General features: G+C 42.6%; 2 protein-coding genes across 2 annotated transcripts; both read right to left on the bottom strand.

Moving 5' to 3' along the window:
• Window positions 1-333: 333 nt before the first annotated feature.
• Window positions 334-23,192, bottom strand: LOC117578273 (ceramide synthase). The gene is made up of 5 exons (XM_034263696.2): window positions 23,148-23,192; window positions 20,115-20,701; window positions 2,193-2,682; window positions 1,110-1,439; window positions 334-1,031 (listed from the first exon to the last, which is right to left on the bottom strand). The coding sequence occupies exons 2-5, from the start codon at window positions 20,528-20,530 to the stop codon at window positions 894-896; spliced, it is 1,374 nt and encodes a 457-aa protein (XP_034119587.1). The 5' UTR covers window positions 20,531-20,701; window positions 23,148-23,192; the 3' UTR covers window positions 334-893.
• Window positions 9,606-10,781, bottom strand: LOC117578275 (uncharacterized). Its single transcript, XM_034263700.2, has one exon. The coding sequence runs from the start codon at window positions 10,705-10,707 to the stop codon at window positions 9,715-9,717; it is 993 nt and encodes a 330-aa protein (XP_034119591.1). The 5' UTR covers window positions 10,708-10,781; the 3' UTR covers window positions 9,606-9,714.
• Window positions 23,193-23,612: the final 420 nt, after the last annotated feature.

Below are 23,612 nucleotides of genomic sequence, written 5' to 3'. Positions count from 1 at the left end.
TGCAAATAGTTTTAATATAACATGTACATACAATGGAATAGAATATAGTTTCCGGTTCTGTTTACTCTTCAGAACTGGGAGTTTTATCGAGAGTTCTGCAAAAAGGTACACATTGTTCAACTTTTGGACATAATACATATGCATATGTACATCAAACATACATAATAATAACTGCTCCGAGGTATTCACATTTTAATCAACGACCTCGAAACAATCTTTTCAGCTTCACGAAACAACAATTTAACAACTGCCCAGATCTATGTGAATACCCGCGCCATATAAACTTAGACATATGTATAGTATATATAGATAGATGTAATAAACACGCATAGGTTTTGGTTTTTGACATTTGTAAACGATAATGCATTAGCATTAATCATTTTGATTATTTCGTTTTCCGTTTTTATTATAACCACATTTTTTCTCCTTTTCCTTATTGTTTTTTTTTTTTTTTAGTAATGTCTTTAAAAGTTAAACAATTTCTTTTGTTTGTCTCTCTGTTTGCCTTTTTTCCATATTCTATTATTATAGTATAGTTGTGGATTGGATTGTTCAGCTGCCTACGAAGAAAAAGTTCCTTAAATTCGGCATATCGTAAGTATAATATAACGTTTTTAAAGTAATGTAAATGAGTTTTAGTTTTGTTAAACATAAATAAATATACGTACGATGTACATATATAAATGAATAGGAGATTAACAATCAAATTAAAGGGACGTTGCGAGGGAAAATAATTAGAGAATTAGAAATAATATTTCGTAAAGTCGTAATAGCTATGCATTTTCATTTCGTTTTTGTGTGTGTTTATGTGTTTAGGGGAAGCAATATTTCCTCTTGCGGTATCTCATCATATATTTATAGTATAAACTTTAACAAACAGTTGACAATTTGCACTACTTGTTGCCGCCATTCACTATGGCAGCGGGGAGCGTCTCCAAGGGCGTGGGCGTGGCTGTCAAGGCATTCGGCTGCAATTCTGAGCCGAGCTTCTTCAGTTCCGCTGGCCGCTTCTGTCGCTTCGGCAGAAATACCTGCATGAAAATGAGCGAGAGAGAGAGAGAAAGTTAATATAAGATAAAAAGAGAAAGCGATTGAATGGAAATTCATACCTTTAACGCACCCATGACCATCAGATAGAACCAATAGAGCTGCGGCAAGAACAGTATGGCAATGCTGATGATGCAACCGCGTGGCAAACCAGACATGGCCGCCCACATCGAGGTGGCATCAATCGCCAGACTGTAGCGCCACATCACATAGGGCCACATGCAGACGCGGCACACAAAGAACGTGGCCAACATCGCCAATCCATTGACGATATACGCCCGGGAATCCTTCAGACCCATCGTGCTAAGGATGCTGCGCAGCGAGACAAACGGCGTGGAGAATTCCATCATGAACATGTAGCTATAGATGCAATGGCCGCCACCTCGAATGTACTGTTGAAAAGAGAGAGACAGAGACAAAAGTTTGTTTAATTTGTTCGTCAGAACGCACTATAATAAAAATGATTCACTCCACAGTCGAAGGAATGTGGTTATTAGTTTTATTATTAGCTTAAAATATAAAGAAACTCAAATTTTGTTTCTATATTCCTAGAATAAATATGATTTCAAGTAGAAGTTGTATTTTATACATTTGAATTTCTTTGTATACAATAATATTTAAATGCTTAAGTGAAAAAATTTAAATCGCGTTCTCTTATTGAAAAGTCTTAAAATAATATTCTAAATTAAATTGTCATTGCAAAACTAGTCGTTAAATAAAAAAAATTGATTAGTACAATTAAATATTTTGTGTATTTTTTTGGTTTAACAAAAGCCAAATATTGAAAAGTTTTGAATAAAATAAAATATTCTAAAAAAAAATTCAAATTTGAACTTCCCAATAAAAAATGTTTGCTTTTGCTATTGCTAAAACTTAAACAATAAATTAACGCAAGAATAAATGAATGAATAAATAAATATCATAAAAAAAACTAAATAAATGTATACATAAATTATTTTATATGTTACCTATACTGTAATTGTGTTCTAGTTTACCATGAACAATTGGCTAACAAAAAAACAATATCAATAAATATGCAAAAATTCATAACAAACAAAAGAATATTTCTAACAGCATCCATTTAAATTTGTATTAAACTAAATTATTATTGACTTTTATTAAACTAAGTAAATCACTCTACTCACCGTGACCACAAGCAGTCCAAATGTGCCGATAAAGACGTGATGAATCATCATGACCGGATGCGTGATCACATACTTCAAGAAGTCCCAGCGCCCATCCTTGGGGATCTGGACACAGGCGCCATCGTAGTCACAGATCTCGTGGGGAGTGCTCGGAGTGCTGCCATTGTTGTTGCCACCCCGCTGAGCGGTGGCGCCACCGCCACTTGCCGCCGTGCCACTTCCGTTGCCAGCTTTATCGTAATAATTGCGTGGATGTCCGTTGCTCAAGGGCTGCGCTTTTGTTAGACGCAGCAAGTGCAGCTTGTCGGCAATCTTCTGGGTGTGCACCTTGTACATCGACCAGATGTCGTACATGAAGTAGGCGGTGCCGAACCAACCGTATGCCTCCATTAGGAAGTGTGAGGCATACACAAAGGACTTGCTGCACGTCGACTTGCAGACGATGAGGCCGACGAGGAAGGAGAACGATGCCTGAATGGCCGACACAAATCTGCAAGGAAATAATAGAGTGGGATTCGATTAGGATTATAGATGTATTAATATTAATATATATATAATATATTATTATATGGATAACATGTAAAATATAAATTCGAGATCACTTTCAATAATGTTATACTATACTATACTATAGTAGAATGAAATCACAAAACACTTTCGTGTTAAATTATTCAAAATGTATTATTTAATATACTAATTTAGTGAAAAGAACAAAATATATTGAAAAAGGAGCAAGAAAAGGAAAAATGGACACACTAAGAAATATATAAAAATATGATTTCTATAAAAATAAAATACTTTAACTAATACAAAGATATAAAAAAGCAACTTTGCTACTTCTTCAAAGTATATAACAAAACCCAAATATTAATATGCTTTCCATAAAAATAAAAAAAAAACATAATACCTCTTAGATCATATAAATTTACCAAGTTGAAAGGAGAGGAAGGCACTCACAAAGCATAGCAGAGCTCAAACAAGACTTCAAAGTCAGACAGACTTTTAAAAGCTTTATAAAAAGAAGAAAATACAACAAACAAACATCAAAATTTGCAGCAAATTTTAAATAGAATTTTCCGAGTTTTAGCATTTCCAAAATTGACAGGTATTTCTCCAAAAAGTGCGAGCACCCTCGGCGTGTGAAGCATTCCCAACACAATGCAATAAGGATTGGCCACCGACCGAAGCAGGCGCAACTGAAGAGAAGGAGGAGCCGGAAGGAGGCGATGTCAGAGCCCATTCTGAGCAAATGCAAAAACAAGTTCGCGGAGCGTTTTCTGGCGCAGAGTTTAAACAACTTTCCGCCACAACAGCAACAGCAACAGGCGACTGCAGCAGTGAGACGCCGAAAATCAACGCCATGCGTTTGCCAGAGATGTTCGCGATTGTCGCTGACAGCGGCGACAAAAAGCAGCGATCGGCTGGGCCAGAAAATGTTCGAGCAGCTTATCAAGTGCGGCAGAAAGCCGGAACGTTTGCTGGTGCCGGATTTGGCAACCGAATGGTTTCGAAAACAGAAAATCTTTTACGACACCGTGACAGACGAGGAGCGCAAACAGCCAATCGAACCGGAGGAGTTGGAGAACGTTTCGTTGCCTATAGTCTGCGACAGTTCACGTTCGAGGCTGCAACACAGCGTGCAATACTTGGACTATTGCCACGAGAGACGACGACGCCGTCTCCTGTTGCAACGACAGCGACAACAGCGGCGCAACGGCGATCCCATTTGCCACTGCGAGGATCCGCCCAAATGGCCGCAGTTCCCGAAGCAACCGCCGCTGACGAGCGAAAAACCCAAATCGAAGACGTTGCAAGAGCCGCAAACTAGACACAATCTGATTACGGTTTGTGCGTCGCAATTGGATGGGTGCAAAAGAAAATCGCCCCGGACGGCCGCCGGTTGCTGTGGCGGCTGCAAGAAATCGATGTATCCACATCGTGTTTGCAGCTGTGTGCAACGGCAGCGTTTGCGGCATCAGAGATGCTTCGGCGGCAACTTTCAGGCGGACGGTCAACCGATGGCCGAGGAGTGTGTGGCGGCATTGCGACAGGAGTCGTCGTCGCTGCCGCGTCTACGCAGAAAGTATAATTTGCGTGAGATGCGACAGCAGCGACGACTCGATCCCGCCTGCTTTCGTCGCATCTCGCCGCAGTTCTACAAGCTGCTCATGCACTACGAGGATGGCATGACCGAAAAGTTTCCGCTCTACGGCATGCCGCAACGCTACTGGGCGAAAACGTTGCCGTGTTGTCCCTGCGAAACACCGCAGCCGCCTCCGCAGTGTGAACCGCGTCTCGGTGATCAGCCCTCAAGTGAGCCGAACAGGAGGCGGCACAAACATCATCGGCATCAACTGCCGCATGTCCCGTGCACGGAAGATTGTCACAACGAGGACTGTACGAATGAGTTGTGTGCCGAAAAGTTGCGCAAGAACTTGTCTGAGAACCTTGGTGGATGCGACGAGCACACGTGCCTCCATTATCGCCAGGATTATCCCTCGACAGTCGCGGTGCCACGTCGAGAGTCACTTGCCCTGTCGCCGGAAACAACGCCACGTCGCGAGTCGACGGATCATCAGCAACGACGAAATTCCCCAGCAGCCGTAAGCTTCGTTGGCCAAATGCTCAGCCAGGACTTCGTTGGGGCCTTCCCTAAGCGAACGTGCGCACATATGCCCAAAGGATTCGCCAGCCCAAAAACAAAGGAAAACGAACAGAAGCAGGAGCAGCAGCCACAGCTACAGACGCAGCATCGCACCATAATTTGTCGCGGCGGTTTCAGCTATCAACCGAAACCGTACAAGCACCGCAGAACGGATAAACAGCGCGGGGTGCGAGAACAGGACAACGCGGCACATCGTGTGGACAGGCGCAAGGGAGTGCTTGGCTGCATTGCGGGATTGTGCAAGCGTGCCTTCAATCCAGGTCGTCATCTGCTGTACAACTTCAGCACAAATATCCGGCAGCACTCGCGTCTTGAGTTGACGGAGCCGGGAACACATCACGTAAAGCCGGTGAAAACGCAATTTACCTTGGTCGATGTAGCTCAAACGCACAATTATCAGCACTATAAGGCAGACAATAATAAGAATGATGCGGATGATATAGCAAGCGGGAGTCACACAGCTAAGCCAGACAACGATCAATTTACGAATGGTTTGGGACAAGGTGAGTTTAAGACCTCGGCAGACTTGAACCAGGGAACTAAGTCCGATAAGAGCTATGACAGGCAACCGGAGTTCAAGTCCGACATTCAAGTCAAGCAGCATGTCAGACACGATTCACCACGTTCCCAGTCAAAGCGAGTGAAGGACGAAATACCAAGACAGTCCAATTTGAACCAGGGAACTAAATCCGATAGGAGCAATGACTGGCAACCGGTGTTCAAGTCCAACATTGAGCTCAAGCAATATGTAAGACATAATTCACCACGTTCACATTCAAAGCAAGGGGAACAAGAAATGCCAAGACAATCCGTCTTACACGAGAGAACTAAAACCGACAGAAGCTATAGCAGGCAACCAGGGTTTAAGACGGACGTAGAAGCTAAGCCACGTTCCAAATCCCAGCGAGTGGAACAACCAATGCCAGAACAGTCCGATGGGACTATAACAGACTCGAAAGCTAAATTCTGTAAAGTTATCAGACAGGTGGCCAGGGATTTGGATGAAAAAGAAGGCTATGATTCGGTGTTGGACACGCCAGACTCTTGTGAGTTGCGCGGTGGTTTAACGCCAGCCAATTCAAAAGCGAACATGCGACTTAAGTCGAACGAACGCCAGACACGGGTCAGTAATCGTCGGAGTCTTGCTCTTGTCTCGGACTATCAGCAGTTAATGCGAACGATAGAACGTAAACGGCCCAAAACCCCGACTGACAAACGCTCTAAAGTCACAAATGTCGAACGCAAATCAACTAAGCTGGCAAGACTACACAAACAAGCCTCCAATGTGCCGACGAGATCGCGTAGCTTACCACCGAGTGCAAGCTCGAAGCGTTCCAGTCCGACTTACGAGTTTGAGACACCGCATAGTGTCAGTCGGTCAAAAAAATCAGCGAATCGAGTTAAGTATGCCGTTGAAGATACAGCAGAAAGTCACTCAACCTCGGAATTTTCGGCAGAAAGCGCAAGTAGTTCAAAGAGAGTGGATATGCCCATCAATGAGGACAAATCACAAAGTAAGGCCGTGATAAAGCGACCTGCAGTTGCCGACGAGTTTACGCGTAAAGCAAAACGTGAAGAGAAAAGTACCAATTGGCAAAATCCCCAGAGAAGTCAAATAACAAATTGGGAAGAGGAGCAGCCTCACAGCTCAAACTGGAAAGCGCAAAGAGAAACTGAAATAGCGCAAACAAGTCAAGCTGCCAACATAAGTAGGGAAGAAAAAAAGGAAATGTCACAAACAAGCAAACAGGAGAGTGGCATGCCTTTAAAAACTAAACGCTTTCAGAGCCTCTCCTCGATTGGTGTGGCCTGGCGCATGCCACGTCAGTCCACGCTGAGCAATATGACGCATCGCTTTACCCCCAGACCACTAAAGATGTCCTCTGTGCGACTGGCTCGCAAATCACCTCGCCAAGAGATCGTGTTGCAGCCATCCAATGTGACAGGTTATCCCACCGGAAGCATATTAACGCGCATAAAGAGTGATCAGTCGATGGGATCAAGTAGTCAGCGACGGTTTACAAATACAGTTTCAATGGATTCGATTCAGTGTGGCGAGGAACGTCTCAACAAAATAACCCGCTATTCATATCAATCTCAACAGTCGAAGCCGTTGCCCGCTGATCCCCCTGATCTCCCACAGCAGACAGAGCAAACACTGCCGACTTTCTTCTTTAGCTGCAAGCCACCGCTCAACAAAAAACTCATTCGTCAACGTGAGGCTATGGCAGCCAAGGAACAGGCAACAAAGCCACGTTCCTACATAGTGCAGCGAGCTAAAAAGCAGCTGTCGTTGCTCACACGTCGTCCGGCAAGGCGTCTTCTGCGCAGCTTTATGCCAGTACCGCAGTTGTTAGAACAATCGCAACACTGGCAACGCATCCAGCGTATGACTAAACCCAGTGAGAGTCAAGCGAATTATCCTGAATCTGCAGAGGAACAGGAGCGGGAAAAGGAACAGGGACAACAGCAGGAATTGAAAAACCAACAGGAACAGGAATGGGACTCTTCCCAAATGGAGCTGGAACCTGATTTGAGGCGGGAACAAGGACGAGAACAGGGACAAGAGCGGGAACGAGATCAGAAGAGGGAACAGCAGCGAGAACTGGGAGGGGAACGGAAACAGCGACGGAAATTAGCAAATCGAACTGACCGCCTTGATCCTCGCTTGCGAATACCTGAAGCAAACCTCAAGCGACGCCCTCGCTCACGTTCCGGCTGCGATACGCTATTCCAGGAACCCCAACCGCAGCTTTCTTGGGATAGTCTAGATAATCAGCATGCCATTAGCTATCATAGAGAACATAATCGACCCCTCGACGCACTTAGACCAACAGAAGATCCGCAGAAACTGGGAGGAAATGGAAAAGTTCAAGATCGACCCTTGACTAGTCTAAACAACCATCATGTCATAAACTATCAAAGAGAAGACAACCGAACCTATGGTGCATTTAGGCCTGCAGAAGAACCACAGAAGCTGGGAGGGAATGAAAAAGTTCAGGATCCACACGCTCAACTGCGTTTGACTTGTCAAGACAACCAGCATGCCATTAGCTATCAGAGAGCACACAATCGGACCTACGGAGCATTTAGGCCTGCTGAAGAACCGCAGCAGCTGAGAGGCACTGAAAAAGACCTCGCTCTCAGCAAGTTCCCCGCTGTCAAATCACTGCAAAGCACCGGTGCCATTGTCGGTCTGCCAGCATTTACTGATCCCTACGGCTATGTGCCGCCGAAAAACAGAGTCTCTCCAACTACCAACAAAGATGGCGAGCTGATCACACACTCAGGAGAATCATGTCACCGTAAATGCTTTCACTACGGCGATCCCACGATCAATCGACCGTGTGCCGCACTTAGTTCCATATTGAAGCCGACGTCACGACAGCTGAAAACTGGGCGACACATTAGCTTTGAGGGCACACAGCAACCGCTGATTAACTTTGGCTATGAGAACAGTCTGCACAACGGCGTTTACGCGGGCACTTGTGCCTGTCCGAGCCTGGGAATGCGAGTGCCTCAGCGACGTGCCGCTGTTGACTTGACCCAGAACCTGACCGGGACTTGGAAGCCGACGCCGCAGGTCAAACAGCAGCTTCCGGAGGATCAACAGCCGCGAATGCGGGAGTTTAAGCCACCAGAGCCTTCGCTTTTTGCCGTGCCAGTGACCACACGTCGTGAAACAGAACTTTACACGCCGGCAGTTGCAAAACGTGGTAAACGTTTGCCACTGCGGTCCGTTGATGTTAATGCTGATGCTATTCCTTTCGATGATAGCAATCTGCCGACGAACTCGCAACTGCTTTCGAACCCCGCAGACTATCGGCGTCATCGCAAGCCGCAGCAAAACGTGCGCTTGTTACCACCACCGGTTTCGTTGGTCTCCGAACTGGAGTTCAATACGTTTTATGCGAAAACGCGTACCATCGAACCGGGGGAAGTACGTGAGGTAGGTGGAAGCGGTGGTATGCTCTGTCCACCCACCGTTAAACTGAATCAAATGGAACATATGCGTTTGCAGCGGAACTTGCGAGATATGCGTGCCATTCGCACTGAGGCTGATTGTCGTCTGGGGCGTAACACTTCAACGCCAACAGCACGAATTAGCTATGCAGGAACTACAACAACGGCCAAGAAATGGAAGTTCCCGCCGGGAGCTCGCGTTTCGCAAGGCGGCAACTACCGACTTACCACACAGGAAGAACTGCAACAGATTTCGAGACGCAGTCCCTACGATTGCATCGATCGAACCGAGGTCGATTATTATCCGCGACGTCGCTGCTTCCTGCGTCGTATGCCCGAAGAGCCGGTGGTCATTGGACCGACGCATGAAGCTCTCCGGGAGCAGCAAATGCTACAGCAACATCTCCCAGTGCTTTTCTATGGACGTTAGCATCGAGCACTCCACAAATTTTGGAAGTATTATATTTATTTTACTTTTGATATCAAATTCATCATTATTCAATACTCATCGATTTAGTTTTTTTTATTAAGACAAGCACTTTCGTGTTTTTTACAGTCGGGTTTTTCGCCTGTGCGGAATGTTAAGTGGATACATTATTTAGCTAACACATTAAAGATTGTACTAAGCAGTCTTATCCATCCTTTCTTGAAAGTCACCCTTAGTACTGGTCGGTTGTTTTAGAGCGAAAAATATCAAGAATATCAAAAACATCAATATTTTTAAAGTGACGAAGGAAGAGCAAATATCTTAAGATATTTTGTAAAATAGCCAAAATAATATAATATTTTAACTAAATTTCCATGATATATTTTTGCCAAATTGATTGATTAAAAGAGAGAGTCGTTCAACAAAATTGTGGTAGTATTTCATGCTGTGCGGGACTCCAGTCTAAATCACTTGGATGACCGACTGGGATTACGTGAGCCGGCGTACCGAGTGCGACCAACCGATGAAGTGGTTGTGCCATTGGGCGATGCAGCCGTTGAAACGAGATCGGCCTTGCGATCGCAATACTGTCGCTGCAATTGTGATTGTCGCACTGCAGCGGACTCATCACTTGGCTGCTTCTCCATCATGGTGGCCTTCAAATGATTCTTGTTGCCATAGCGCAAACGCCTGCGATGCCGTTGCACCGACCGCTTATCGACGGTGACCACCTGATTGTAGAGATCACAGAGTTTGTGGCACTGACGTGCCGTGTGCAGACTGCGCACAAATTCCTCCTGTCTGTGAATGCTGCACATCAGCTCCTTGACATTCACATTCTCCAGTGTTTGCAGCAACAGATACAAATCGACGGGACAATGTGCGTGTTGATTGAGACGCTTTAGCATGCGTAGCAAATACTTTTGCTGCTCCAGTGTCAAGACTTTGGCCAGAAACATTAAGCGCACAATTTTATAGATATTGTCAGAGTGCAAGGGTTCAATTGGCAGGCCGCAACGATCGTACATGCTGTCATAGATCTCAAGATCATTGAGTTCGGTATACGGCGCCTTCACATGCTCCATCACATCCCATTTGCGATCGCGTGGAAAGCGTTTCAGTGGTTCGTTCTGTTGGACCACAAGCTTAAACAGTGTGCTCACCATGTGTGGTATCGTTGTGTTGAAGAGGCAAGTCAAGGCCTCGATAATGTGACGATTGCGTCGACAAATGCAGCTGCATTCGTTCGTTGTTGTTGTATCCTGACAGCTCACACAGTTGGCGCTTGTGCAACGCTCGAACCAGCGATGCTCAGACGGAAATTGCAGCGTCTGTGTTGCACGCACTCCTGTTGGACAGCAGCCACCGCAGCACAGGTTGGTGCAACATCCACCGCCACAACAATCTGTGCAACAGTCTTGGCAACCGCCACAGCAAATAACGCAGCATGGCGAGCACATTTTTTAAAAATTTTGTTGCCTTTTTTCTCTCTCTATCAAAATTTTGAATTTATATTGCCCAACTATCAAGTGCTGGATCGTTCCTAAACGAACGAACAAAAATGAGCTATTCACCAAAGTGAACGAATTGAATAAGTTCACATGATTTTGTTCTTATTGAAAGATTATCAAAGAAAAGTTATTTTTTGACTTTTTTTCCATGTTTGTGCAAATAATTTGAAATAGAAATCTCAGCTAGTATATGGTTATGTCTGGGACATAAAATTAATAATTTGTAAAATTAATTAGTAATTTGTTTATAGAAAATTCTTGAATGTGCTACAAATAAATTAATTCTCAACTAACTAAAAATAATAAAATTGATTGATGAACTACAAACATGAACTATTTGGGGAACAAAAAGCACGAACTAGTTCACTGATCGAACATGAACTAACGAACTTGTTCAGCCAATTGAATAATATTTACACAACATTTCGACACACAAATTTCAAACAAGTTCCAAAATTTCAAAATGCTGACAATGCAACAAGCCACAAAGGTGCCAAGAAAATGCCTCCAAACTGCAAATGTGCCACAAATCTTGAACTGTGCAACAGGGGCGGCTGTCCAGCCAGTTGCATGCAACCTATGTTGTGGGGCAGCAGTCGTGGCACGCTGGAAGACTTGCAGCTGTTGCACACCGGCGGCAACTTGAGGCGACGCTGGCTGGAGCAACAAATGAGCTGCAAAGACGTTGCCAAGTTTAGCAATTTGGCGCTGTTGCATGGTCTGGTGGATGCAGAAAGTGAGCTGATACAGTTGCGTGTCCTGTTGCTGCCACAAGCGAAGTTTGCCACACAGTCGACGCTGCAACAGCAACTGGAGTTGCAGGAGCATGCGGACCGATTGCTCAAGCTGATGCCACAACAGTTGGCGCTGCTGCTGGAGGAGTGCTATCTGTGTGGCATGCTCGACGTACCACAGTTGCAGCAGTTGCGCCAACTGTTGCATCTGCAGCGCTTCGATCGTCGCACGTTTGAACCCTTGATCAGTTTTTATCGCCGTCTGACCGCCGAGCTGCCTCACTTTCGTTACGATTTGTCGCTGCCACAGCACGTGGCATTGTTGCAACGTTATCTGCGCCTGCACGAGGCATGCCCCAAGCCGCAGGCGCGACGTCTGCTCAACGCCAGCATGCACCACATGAGCACACTGCCACAGCGGCAACTGCAGCGCTTCCTCGACACCTTCAATCCGGCGCAGTTGCAACAATTGATCACTTATCTCGGTTGCAGCTACATCGCGTTGCCACCTCGCCAGCAGCAACGTCTGCATCAGGTTGCGTTGCGCGTGCAACGTGGCAAGCCACGTCTGCAGACGCTGACGCCTGGCCACTCACAACAGCTCGGACAACTGCTTGCCGCACCCGCTGACGAGCCGTGGACCGTGCAACAACGCAGCTATCTACAGACGCTGCTCGATCATCTGCTGCCCATGCCCAAGTTGCCACAGCTCCAATGGCTGCAGCGTCTGCAGCTGAGCGCATCGCGCATGCGGCAATTGCGCCTCGTGTTGCACAATCCGGCATTGCTCACGCATCCCGCACAGCTGCGACAACTCTACGCGAACCTCAAGCAAATGTTGCAGCGTCAGTAGCTGCGTCTTCACGCGCATTTCCGAAGAAAACTCAAGTCAAAGAAAACCTTTACTTTTCCTTCTGAAATGCTCGAGGAAACCGCTGTCTTTAAATACTTAATAAAGCATAACTAACATTTAAATAAGGATTTTATTCAGAATCAAACACACAAATCTTGCATGAAGAACTCAAAAAGTTTATCAATGTTGATAGAGCATAAAAATTCCAGATTGTAGATACAATCATATGGCTTTGTAGATAAAACATCGTTTTATTTATAATCATGTCTTCAACTACTTCACAATAAAACAAAATAAATCAGAGCGATCTTATTCAGCATGAAAAGCATTTTTCTATTGCGATCCTTTTCGAAATACAAAGCTATGAAGCCCAGAAAAAACATTTAATTTTGTCCTTAAAACAATAATTTAAAAAATTAAAGATAAATTCCAAACTAAACATTCTTCAAATACTATTTTTATAGATGATAAACGGTGATAGATTGTCAACAGACTCTTTGCAAAGAAATTTAAGTAAACTCAGAACATAGCCATTAGTTTCAGTAATTTCCCAGCATTTAAATTACAGAAATTAATTTTATCATTTTCTCAGTCTCTTTAGCAACTTCAGATTCGAACAGAATCAAGTTTATATACCCTCTAATTACGCTAGCCTGCCGGGTATAACGACTGCTGTTACGCCTTAGTAGCCGCAGCGCTTTAAATCAGAAAATCAGTTTGCATGCTTTCGGAAATATGTGAGAACCAAAAAAAAAAAAAAAAAAAACCAAAAAAAAAGTAAACAAAAAATTAAAAATTAGATTAAAAAAGAAAGCAAATAAATCCGGCAAGCAGAGGAAACGATTTTAATCAAATGCAAATTGATTTGTTTTTCGGTCAGCCAGAAGACACAAAATAAAAGTTACTAAGAAATTTACGAAATGTCGCCGGATAGAACAACAATAAAAGCGAACACATTCTACGGCTCCATGGGTGGCGGCGAGGGCGAAGGGGGCGTGTCGCTGCTGCCTCGCTACGGTCCGCTGTGGCAGCGCCAACCCATCGAGTTGGCAGTCCCCGTCAGAAGGCGTGTGCAAGCGGCGCCATCTATCGGCAAGCAGGAAAAAACCCGACGCCAGTTGATAGAGCAGCCAAAGAAAGCGACAGCCACAACGACAATCAGTCGAAGTCGACGGCAAGAGGCAGCACCTGACACCGGATTATTACAAGTGGCAGACAGGGCAGGGCTCAACAAAGAGCGGCAACAGCAGCAGAAAAAAGAGGCGAGCGGCACGTGGCGGACGCAATGCGGCTGGCAATGAGCCGCTGGCAACGAAATGGTTGCTCAAGCCGCAACTCAACTTTCGGCAGTCGAGTGAATCCTCTGAAGGCGAGAAAGCGCCGCAACATTTGCTGTTGCAGGCGGACCTCGTTGGCACGCAGACGACGTCCGTCGACAACAGCAAACAGCCAAGAGCAGTAGCAGTAGCAGCAGCAACAGCATCAGCAGCAAGCAGCAGGCCAACTCCCAACTACAGCAGCAGCAGCAGCAGTAGCAGCAACAACAACAGCGACAGCAGCATCGGCTATCAGACAACGTTGGGCATCAGTTGCAGCAGCAGCAACGGCGGCATTTGGGTGTCGCGATCACAGCTACGAGAAGCCAATTGTGCAGCAAACTGGCGGCAATCGCACACTCAAGCTGACGCCGACAGTCATCAAGATTGTCAACGAGAAGCAGGCAGCAGCAACAACACAAGCAACAGCAACCGTTGCAGTAAAAGCAGCAATAGCAACAACTAAAGTTGCTGCCAGTCAGCCAGCCAAACGTTGCAAGCCACAACAGCAACATCTAGGTAAACAGCAACAACGGCAGCCGCCGCCAGCGCCACCGCAGCAACCACAGCAAAAGATGCCGCCCGCTGTGGGCGGAGTTGCGACCAAAATTGTGCGTGTGGCACAGCACAAAGTGCCACGCACCATTGAAGATGGCATCGACATTAGCTATCAGTATTTTGTGTCCACACCGTTGGGGCGTGGTAAGAAGCCGCCGCCCATACGCTATCTGTATAGGCCGATGATGCGACGTCTCAACACAACAGCAACGACAGCGGGGGGAAAACGACGCAGCAGCAGCAGCAAAAAGACGATGACGAGCGACGAACAAACGGAAAGCAAAACATCACAGCCAGACCAACAAAGCGAAATTGTGGAAATGAATTCGAGTGTCGAGCAGCAGCAGCAGCAACATCTGCAGCCAGAGCAGCAGCAAGCAGTGAAAGAGCAGCAACAGCAGCTCAACTTTGCTCCGCCGCCGATTGTGGTGAATGCAAAGTATTTGCCATTCATCAAGCAGCTGAACAAGCATCCCATGCCCAAGGAGTCGACGAATGTGTCGCGTATGCAAGGACAACGCGAGACGCTGCTGGAGCAATTGCAGCAGCAACAGGAGTTGCAACAACAACAACAGCAGCAACAGGTGAAAATGCAGCAAATGCAGGCACAGCTGCAGCAGCAACAACAGCTCATACAGCAACAGCAGCAACAGTTGCTGGCACGCGAGCACCAGCAGCAGCAGCAGCCACTACTCAGATTGTTGCCCAAGCAACAGCCAAATGTTGCTAGGCCAACACTGCTCGACTTTCAGCCAAAGGTGACGCATCTCAGTTCTGTGGCTGGTACCAAAATATGCTTTCATGCGCCAATACGTGTGAGTGGAGGTGAAGCAACAGCAGCAGCAACCGCAGCAGCAATGGGAACACCTTTATCAGCAACCACTGCAGAAACAAAGGCAGCAATAGCAACTGATACAGCAGCAACATCTTTGATTAATATAGCAGCCACAGCAACTGCGACAGCAACAGCAGCATCTACAGCAACAACAGTTGCTACGATTGAAAATCCAAGAGCAGCAGGCACAACAACAAAGACTTCAACAACTTCGACTGCAACAGCAGCAAAGTCTTCAACAACAACAGTCGAAGCAGCAGCAGCAGCATTAGATGTCGCAGCAACCACAGGAGTTGCTGCCAAATTGCCACAAATTGACGCCATCACATATGAGGATATTGCGAGTCGCAGCTCGCGTTCCAAGTGTGTCACATTTCAGCTGGAGAAGAACAAATCGCATGTTGGCTGTGGCAGCAACAACAGCAACAGCAGCAGCAGCAACGAGAAGAAGAAACGCAAGTGCCCCAAGGGACGTGGCAAGAAGAAGTCGTCGCACAAATGAGTGGACAAGAAACAGTCGGAACACGCAATCCAACGCGACTCGAACAGCTTAACTTCCCCCCTCCCAACTTCCCCCCATACAAGTATTTGTGCTATATAAATTCTATATCCTAAACTCTTGGTGCTCATTTTTCAAACACACACACACATGCTGACATTCTGAAATTACAAATTAGCTAAAGTTGATTATAATCCCGCTTTATGGATATTTGATATAGTTTCGGACTAACCAGAATGACTTCATTCGCATGAAGGTCATGGTCAGTCGCCTTATGTAACAGTAACAAGGCTTTGTGTGTGTTTTGGGGGAATGGGAATGGGAAATTACTTTGCTCGACAAGTAGTACATCGTTATGTCATTATTTCAAGCTGCGCCAATTGAAAAGAAACCATTAAATCACTGAAGCGCAAGATGCACAATGAGCTATGGCACAAAGAGAGACAGAAAGAGCGCGATAGAGAGAGAGAGAGAGAGAGGCTAGGGAAAGCAAAATAAGAGAAAGACAGAACTTGTCGGGCACTTAAATAATGCAATGTGCTTTATCTACAAAACTGCGAAAGGCTTGATAATATTTCAGGTGTTATCTGCATATCTAGACAGCAGTTATATGTACATACAACTTGATAATATTAACGAATATCTCTATTCATATAAGCACTGTGCCATTGTGAAATTAATCTACGTGCAACATTCATTAAGTTTATTGATTTAATTTTATTTTCGAATAAGTCATTCTCATACAGTCATCTATGCAATTATTGTGAATTCAAGTTTTCAAAAAATAATCTAGTACAGCTTTTAAATTTCAGGTGTTGTTCTCCCATTAATTACATACTATAATATTAAGTAATTTGATTTATTTATTTATTTTTTAAAACAATTTTAAGTGTTGCTTGTGTTGTTATAATTGTCTGAAATAGTTCTCCAGCTAATTACAGTATTCAAATTATTTCAAGTTTGAAAAATTTCTGACGAAATCTCATAGAACAGATACCAAATATACATTTTAGTATATATAAGTATTTTTTGTGGTATATTCATTCTGTTCTTAAATACTAAAACATTCTCGTTTAGTTGTAATAAAAAATCACACAATAATTTCCTTATTACAATATTTTTTTTTTTAATTTTATACTTTAACACAACTTTTGTATATTGTCTAAGCAACATAAAAGCGAACACAATCTGCATTTGATACTATATATTCATTATCATAAGTGCATATAACCGATTACATCAATCAATTTATAGCTTTCCGGTAGATAATAAAAAGCACGAAAATTTTCCAATTAAGTAGAGTCTTTTTTGTTTTTACGTTCTAACATTTCCACATATAACTTTTCCGCTTTTTCTCCCTCTCCCTCACCCTCTCTCTCTCTCTCCGTCTTTCTCCCGCCCTCTGTCTGTCTCTTTCTCAGACTATAAGACACACCTTTTGGCGTGCTAACTGCGCATTCAGCCTTGAAGCCCATTCGAAAATGGGCCAGCATATACACACAAATGTATATATCGAAAGACGACGCATTAGTTCCAATTACGAGCTCAATGCGTGGTGCTAATGAATGCCCTCTAGGTGTCAATACGCGTCTAGTCCATTGGGCATAACATTTATAACAATCAAAGGCAATTTGTGCTAAAATATTGATATCGGTTACTGGGTCGTCAGTCTACCATATAGTCGACAGTTGATATCTTCCTCGTTAAATAAAACTAGCAAACAACAAAAAAGTGAAATAATAGTAGAAATAGTAATAATAAAATGCTCCAACTATGTCTAATTAAGATTTATGATCAAAGTCAAGGCTGCTCAACCGACAACACAATCGTGCCACGTTCTCTCTCTCTCTCTCTCGCTCTCTTTACCTTTCTCTCTCTCTCTCTCTTTCTTTACCTTTCTCTCGCTGCCTCCCTCGCACATTCGCTGCACACGAAATGCCGTCATTTGCCCCGTCGTTAGTCAATAGAACTTAAATACACCCCTTTCACACTTTGCGAGCTCTCTCTACACTTTACTCTTGCCCACTGTACGCCAACATACCCTGTAGAAATGCTCAGCACTCTAAGCTTTGCTTACAGGGTAACTGCTAGTCGAGCTGGCGAAATGTTTGAAGTAATAAGAAGGAAAACGTATTTCTCAGCATGTTAACTTCATTTATTTAAGAGGGTATCTCTTCTTCGATCACTATTTTCTTTTATATGTATGTCGACGACCACACATTAGTCTCAACTGTCTACCACAGTGTGCACTGCTTATCTACAATAGAAACACACACAAGCAACGAAGCTTACACCCACACAAAACACACACACACACACACACACACACTTCATATACACCCACACAGTGTGAATTACACCCCGCTTTGCGCCCATGACCATTAGAGCCGCGAATGTCAGCGCTTTGGCAATTCGGTGCGCGGGATTTCGAAAGAGGATGTGAATTGGGGTATGACAATAGAAATGGAAATAGGAGAGAGGAGAGGGAATGGAGATCTGAATGGGGATGGGGATGGGGATGGGAATGGGGAGCATGGCACTTGGCTAACCAAAAGGGTTGATTATCATTTCAAGTGATTACTTTTGTCGTGCGTCATAGAACCTATACTATGTATAACACTTTGTGAATCGATTCCACTGTAGTGTGTTGTAATCTAAATATCGCGCAACACGCTAGTTATCCATTCAACTCAATAATAATATGCTAATGTTATACAGACAAGATTGGGGCATGTGCTGCGTATAACAGTTGCTGATCTCCCACCAAAGAAAACATAGCACTGAATACATCAATTAGTTAGTAAACTACTTGAGCGACAGTTTATATAACTGTTTGCTATAGCTGTAGAAGAGTAATGTAAAATTGTATACCACATATAAAACAGTTATTACCTAAATAGTGTGGCATAACAGCAACGTATAACTAGTATGGAAGTTGATTTAGTTGTTATACTAATGTATAACAGTTAAATTCTACAAACAAGTTTGAAATGCAAGCTAGTAAAATAACAGTTTAGTCTAAAATTGTATAACAGTTTTTGTATAACAGTTACATTATTCAAAAGGTAATGAGCAAAATTAATGATACAATGAAACTTTGAGATCAACTTGATATACATATATATCACGTCGATCAGATCACAAGAAAACAAAAAAGCTCTGCAGCGCAACTCTGTGCTCACTTTGAAGTGAGTATAACAGTTTCCGCACAACAATTGCATTATTATACGAAAAAGAACCCAACACAAACTAGCGAAATAACAGCTCAACAACAGCGTAACATTGAACTGTGATCATATGATCCGATCGCCACCCGTATAACAATTGTATAACTCATTTCAAGTACTACCTTCCCCTTCTGGTTACGCCCTGCCCTGCGCTACCGCCATGTAAACAACAATCTGGGAGAGTCAAGAGTCGCGTTTTTGTGGAGGGGAACGAGAGGGAAGGGAAGGGAAGACTGGGTAATTCGAGGGCTTCCATTCAAAATGCGCTAAACAATTCTACACACCGTTTAATTAACACTCATCAATTGGCAACGCCTCGACGATCGGGCGGAAGGCGGAGGCAAACGAACCAGTTTTGAATGGATAGCTATGTGAATTTCAAAAGCGACGAGGGGAAAATATTTTTATTATTTACTTTTGTATCTACTTCACATTGTTGCTTGTAACAGGGGAAGCGCATTGCACGATCAATCCCAAACATTTCCAAACATAGTATAACAAAATACCCAAACAGAGAGGGAAGAAGAAACCCGTCTAGTAACTCTAATGCTGATATGGTGCGAGTTCTTTGCGTAAATTACGTTATGACAAGTTATGTGTAACGCAATTGATAGAGGCATTTACGAGCTCATAAAGTATTATTATGTGCCTGATAAGCAACACAACTGTCCACGTGAACTGGACTCCCATTAGAGTTATGTTGATGAAACATCATATAACTTTTTGGATAAACAAAGTTCAACAGTTCCAAAGTAATAAAAATAAAAGAATATAAATAAAACAAAAAATAAGTAATATTAAAAGGTAAATATTCATAAAAACTATTTCAATTTCAGAAAAAATATGAAAAAAAAAAACAATAATGGGAAAAATATAATATAATAAAAAAAAACATAATAATTTAGTAAATAATAATATATAATAATAATAATATTACTAATAATAAAAACCTAAATATAACAAACAATAAGATATAATTCTTTTTCTTCGAACTCTGAGAAAATTCTAAAAGAAAAATGAATATGCTTGGCAAATTTGCACAGTTCAAACGAAATTCTTGCTTCAAAATTGGTTCAAGGTTCTTAGCAGTAGCTTTTCTCACTCTCCGACTCTGTCTCCGAGTTTTTGGCATTGTTATTGAATACTTGACCTTGACCTGCTGCATGGAGGCTGAATGAATAACTGAGTATCTAAGTGAATGAAAGAGTGCGCAGCATCCTCGAGTCAGGGCAAAATTGGATTGGACTTGTTATTCTACTTGCATATTTAATACTTTTATAGGGATGGAGATATATTTATATATACATATATCTATACTATATAGATGTACTTACTTGTTGGTTACTTCGAGAACATCGGATATCATGAGACGATATTTGTGACGAAACTGTTGTCCCCGCTTCGTTTCCAGCAGATACTTGTTGCAAAAGTCCGTCAGTGAGACAAAGTAGATGAATCCCAGCGAGGTGAGGAACAAGCCCCGTTGCAATGTGATGCGGTCGGTGGTGTTGGGTATTTGCCACAAGCTGCCGCAGGCCAAACTCATCGAACCAATCGAACAGGCCAGCGAAAAGTAGCAGCCACAGCTGGACGATAGCGTTTGTGATGCTTTTGCTGCTGCTGTTGCAGTTGCAACGGGAATTGGAATTGGAGCTTTTGTGGCATTGTTGCCATCTGTTTCGGTTGCTGCCCCATCCTTGCAGGCTCCATTTGCCACCAGTGGCTGACATTGACCGTTTCTTCGCTGCATTGTTGCCACCTTCAACTTCAAATTTCACCTTCAATGATTTTTTGCACGTCCTTGTTTCGTGTGATGTTAGGTTGGGTTTCAGTTCACAACCTGTTGCCTGGACGGGATGCTGCTCCTTTATGCTGCTTCTTTTTTATTGTGATTAGACGTGACACAGTTTCATGTTTGCAGCTGCAGAAAAACAAAAACAACGAATTTTCAATGAAAATGCCACACTTTTTTCTCTTTTTTACATTTCAATTCGACACCTTTCATTAATTACTTCTAGAACCAAGACAACAAATTTCATCAAAGAAATAAAGATGGTTCAAGTCGGAACCACCTATGAACCGTTCCGAAACTGAATGTCATTAAAAAAATCGTGTCATTTTGATAGTCCGAAAACTTTCTATTCTAAAGATAATGATAACATTTTTATAACATATACAACTCAAACTCTGAACCACTTTAAAAACTAAAAAGAGTTCATTTAACACATAAAAATAGTATATATAAAAAACTGATTATATTACAATAATTTAAAATACTTCGCCGTTAAACCACTTGGGAAATGCTTCGATACAGCTGTTCAGATAGAGAATATTTTGAATTATTAACATGTCCAACATATCGCTATTTGACCCGATAATACAAATTTAGTTAAACTGAAAACAGAACAAAACCACTTTCGAACCATTTAAAAATGCCAAATGCAATTTCATTATCGTACACAAAAAATTGGGAATCTAGACGAAAGCACTTGAAAAACACTTAAGAATTAGCTTATCACAACCATGATATGTTTACAAGCAATTCAGAGGGTTTTTTTTTTTTTTATTTATTCTTTGGTTACAAACAAAAATTTCATTGTCGTCTGAAACACTATTTAACACTCATTTGATTAAGATAAAATGTGTAAACAACTGTTTCCAAAAAATGAGTGTAAACATTTTGCGAACCGGTTCAGAGTTCAATGTGAACATAAACGAAACGATGTAGAAGGCAAACAAATATATTTTGTATGCCAATTGTTAGAGAGAGAGAGGGTCACATGCTACGCACACACACACACACGCACACACAGCCAGACAGCCAGACATGTTACAGCGAATCAGAACAGAACCGAATAGACCACAGTATAACAGAGGTACAAACACATGAACGCTGCGTGCGCTTATCGGTTATCGAAGCGGAACTGAATCTGTTTGCCTCATTATCACCCAATTATCATTATCAGCCTGCGACCTCACTAGTTGTTGTTGCGTTACACTTGAAACAAACTTGCTATGGACTTTGTTGCTAGCGACGTTTGGTTTTTAAGTGCAACACAAATTGCGATGCTTGTCGCGTCGTCGTCTGTGGCAGAGTCCACACTATCTTATCTCTAGGCATTTAAATTTATTAGTATATTATTGCCACTTGAGGCTCTCAGCTGGATTTATATCATTGATATCACAAACACCCACACGAATACAAATTTTATCATAGTCCACAGTGCGCGCTATAACAGACTGTCAACAAACTGTTAAATTGCGTGCACTGTTATTAACAGCGCTCTGTAACAGCCGCAAACATATTCCAAAGCTAATTGAAAATCGCATATGTAGTATATGCGTTATGCGGGTGTGAGAGTGGGAGCGCAATGCAAACAAAACTTGCACTCACTTACCCACCCTCATTTCTGTCTGTCTATCCCCCTCTCTCTCTCTCTTTGCACTGGCGCATTGAAAGAATAGCGATACATAAAAACAGCATAAAAATGTAGGTCAAGCACACACATTATTACATTGCATTGCATTGCCCAAATACAAATGTAATTAATACAAGCGCAGCGAATTGCAGTAGACGCCAATTGTGTTGACCAATCCACCAATCGAAAAGCAAAAGTTGCGCGCGCGCACAAACAACAACAATAACAACAACAAAGCAAATAACAGCAATAAGAAGCATAAGTAAAATAAGCAGCAACAACATTGAGATATTCACACAGCAGCTGATCACAGAAATCTCTTGTGCTCTCTTTATGGGACAATCAATAGATAGATATTAAGTACTTATAAATAAGTTTTTATATCACTTTCATTCAGTCAAATGACGCCTACACAAACACACACACATATGACGCGCGCGCAGTCGACGTCGCTGCTGCCGTCGTTTGATGCTGGCTGCAGACAACGCATTTCACACGCACACGCAATGGACAAGAAATCATTCACATTGATTATGCAATTCCAAGAATAAGAAACGCATGCCAAATTAGTTAAATCATGTGTTCATTTATTATGCACTCGCATCCAACAGCAGCAGCAACAACAACAAAAGTGATCTAATCTTGCGCACACACACTAACACACGCACAACACTTCAGCCTACACAGCCTCAACACACACACGCGAGCGCGCCTTGTTTTTGTTGTATGCTGCATTTGCCGGCAACGCTGCGACGTCACTTGTATTTTATGTTTTCGCTTGTTGTCTTCTGACACTGCACCACACAGCTTCTCACATTTATCAATAAATAGGCCAATGAGCCAAATTCAGCACTTTTTTCTCAACATTTACAAAACAAAAAAATTACAAAAAAAAAGCACACATGTAGTATATTAAAATACAAACAGCAGCAAGTTTTTTAAACTGACCCAGTTAGATTGAACAATAACAGCAGAGTGGCAGCTGTGTGTAATGTTACGTGGCTGTTAAGCGCTAAACAGCCTGTTATGATTTACACTTATCGATACTTCGATAATTTGCGCAATACTAAACGCAAACATCGTTTTTACTTTCTTTCATTTAAATAATTCAATAAACTTTTAACTTTTTTTTATTAAATTTGATTTTTTAAATTAATGTTATTTAAATTGCTTGCCGCAGACTTACGAAAATTTCCATATATTTAATTTATTAGATTTATACCATCAAAATTAAGCTTAAGTATTTTAATTTTATTTGTTTGTTCTTATTTTTAAATAATATAAAATGTTTTATTCAAAAATCGAAATCTAAGCTTAACATTAATACCAACACCGATGAACAAAAATAACAATCGATATACGAATTTCATACATTTTATATCTTATTAAATATTTCTAATGTGAAAACACATA

This window comes from Drosophila albomicans, chromosome X (genome assembly GCF_009650485.2).
Source record: "Drosophila albomicans strain 15112-1751.03 chromosome X, ASM965048v2, whole genome shotgun sequence".
Lineage (NCBI taxonomy): Eukaryota > Metazoa > Arthropoda > Insecta > Diptera > Drosophilidae > Drosophila > Drosophila albomicans.
Note: the sequence above shows the minus strand (reverse complement) of the source record. Positions and strands in the feature narration are given on the sequence as shown.

Excerpts from the sequence above, each read along its gene's own strand:
- LOC117578275 (XM_034263700.2), bottom strand. The coding sequence starts at position 10,707 with ATGTGCTCGCCATGCTGCGTTATTTGCTGTGGCGGTTGCCAAGACTGT.
- LOC117578273 (XM_034263696.2), bottom strand. The coding sequence starts at position 20,530 with ATGCAGCGAAGAAACGGTCAATGTCAGCCACTGGTGGCAAATGGAGCC. Across the intron at positions 1,440-2,192 it reads TTGGACTGCTTGTGGTCACG|TACATTCGAGGTGGCGGCCA; the intron begins GTGAGTAGAGTG and ends TCTTTTCAACAG. Across the intron at positions 1,032-1,109 it reads TGGTCATGGGTGCGTTAAAG|GTATTTCTGCCGAAGCGACA; the intron begins GTATGAATTTCC and ends ATTTTCATGCAG.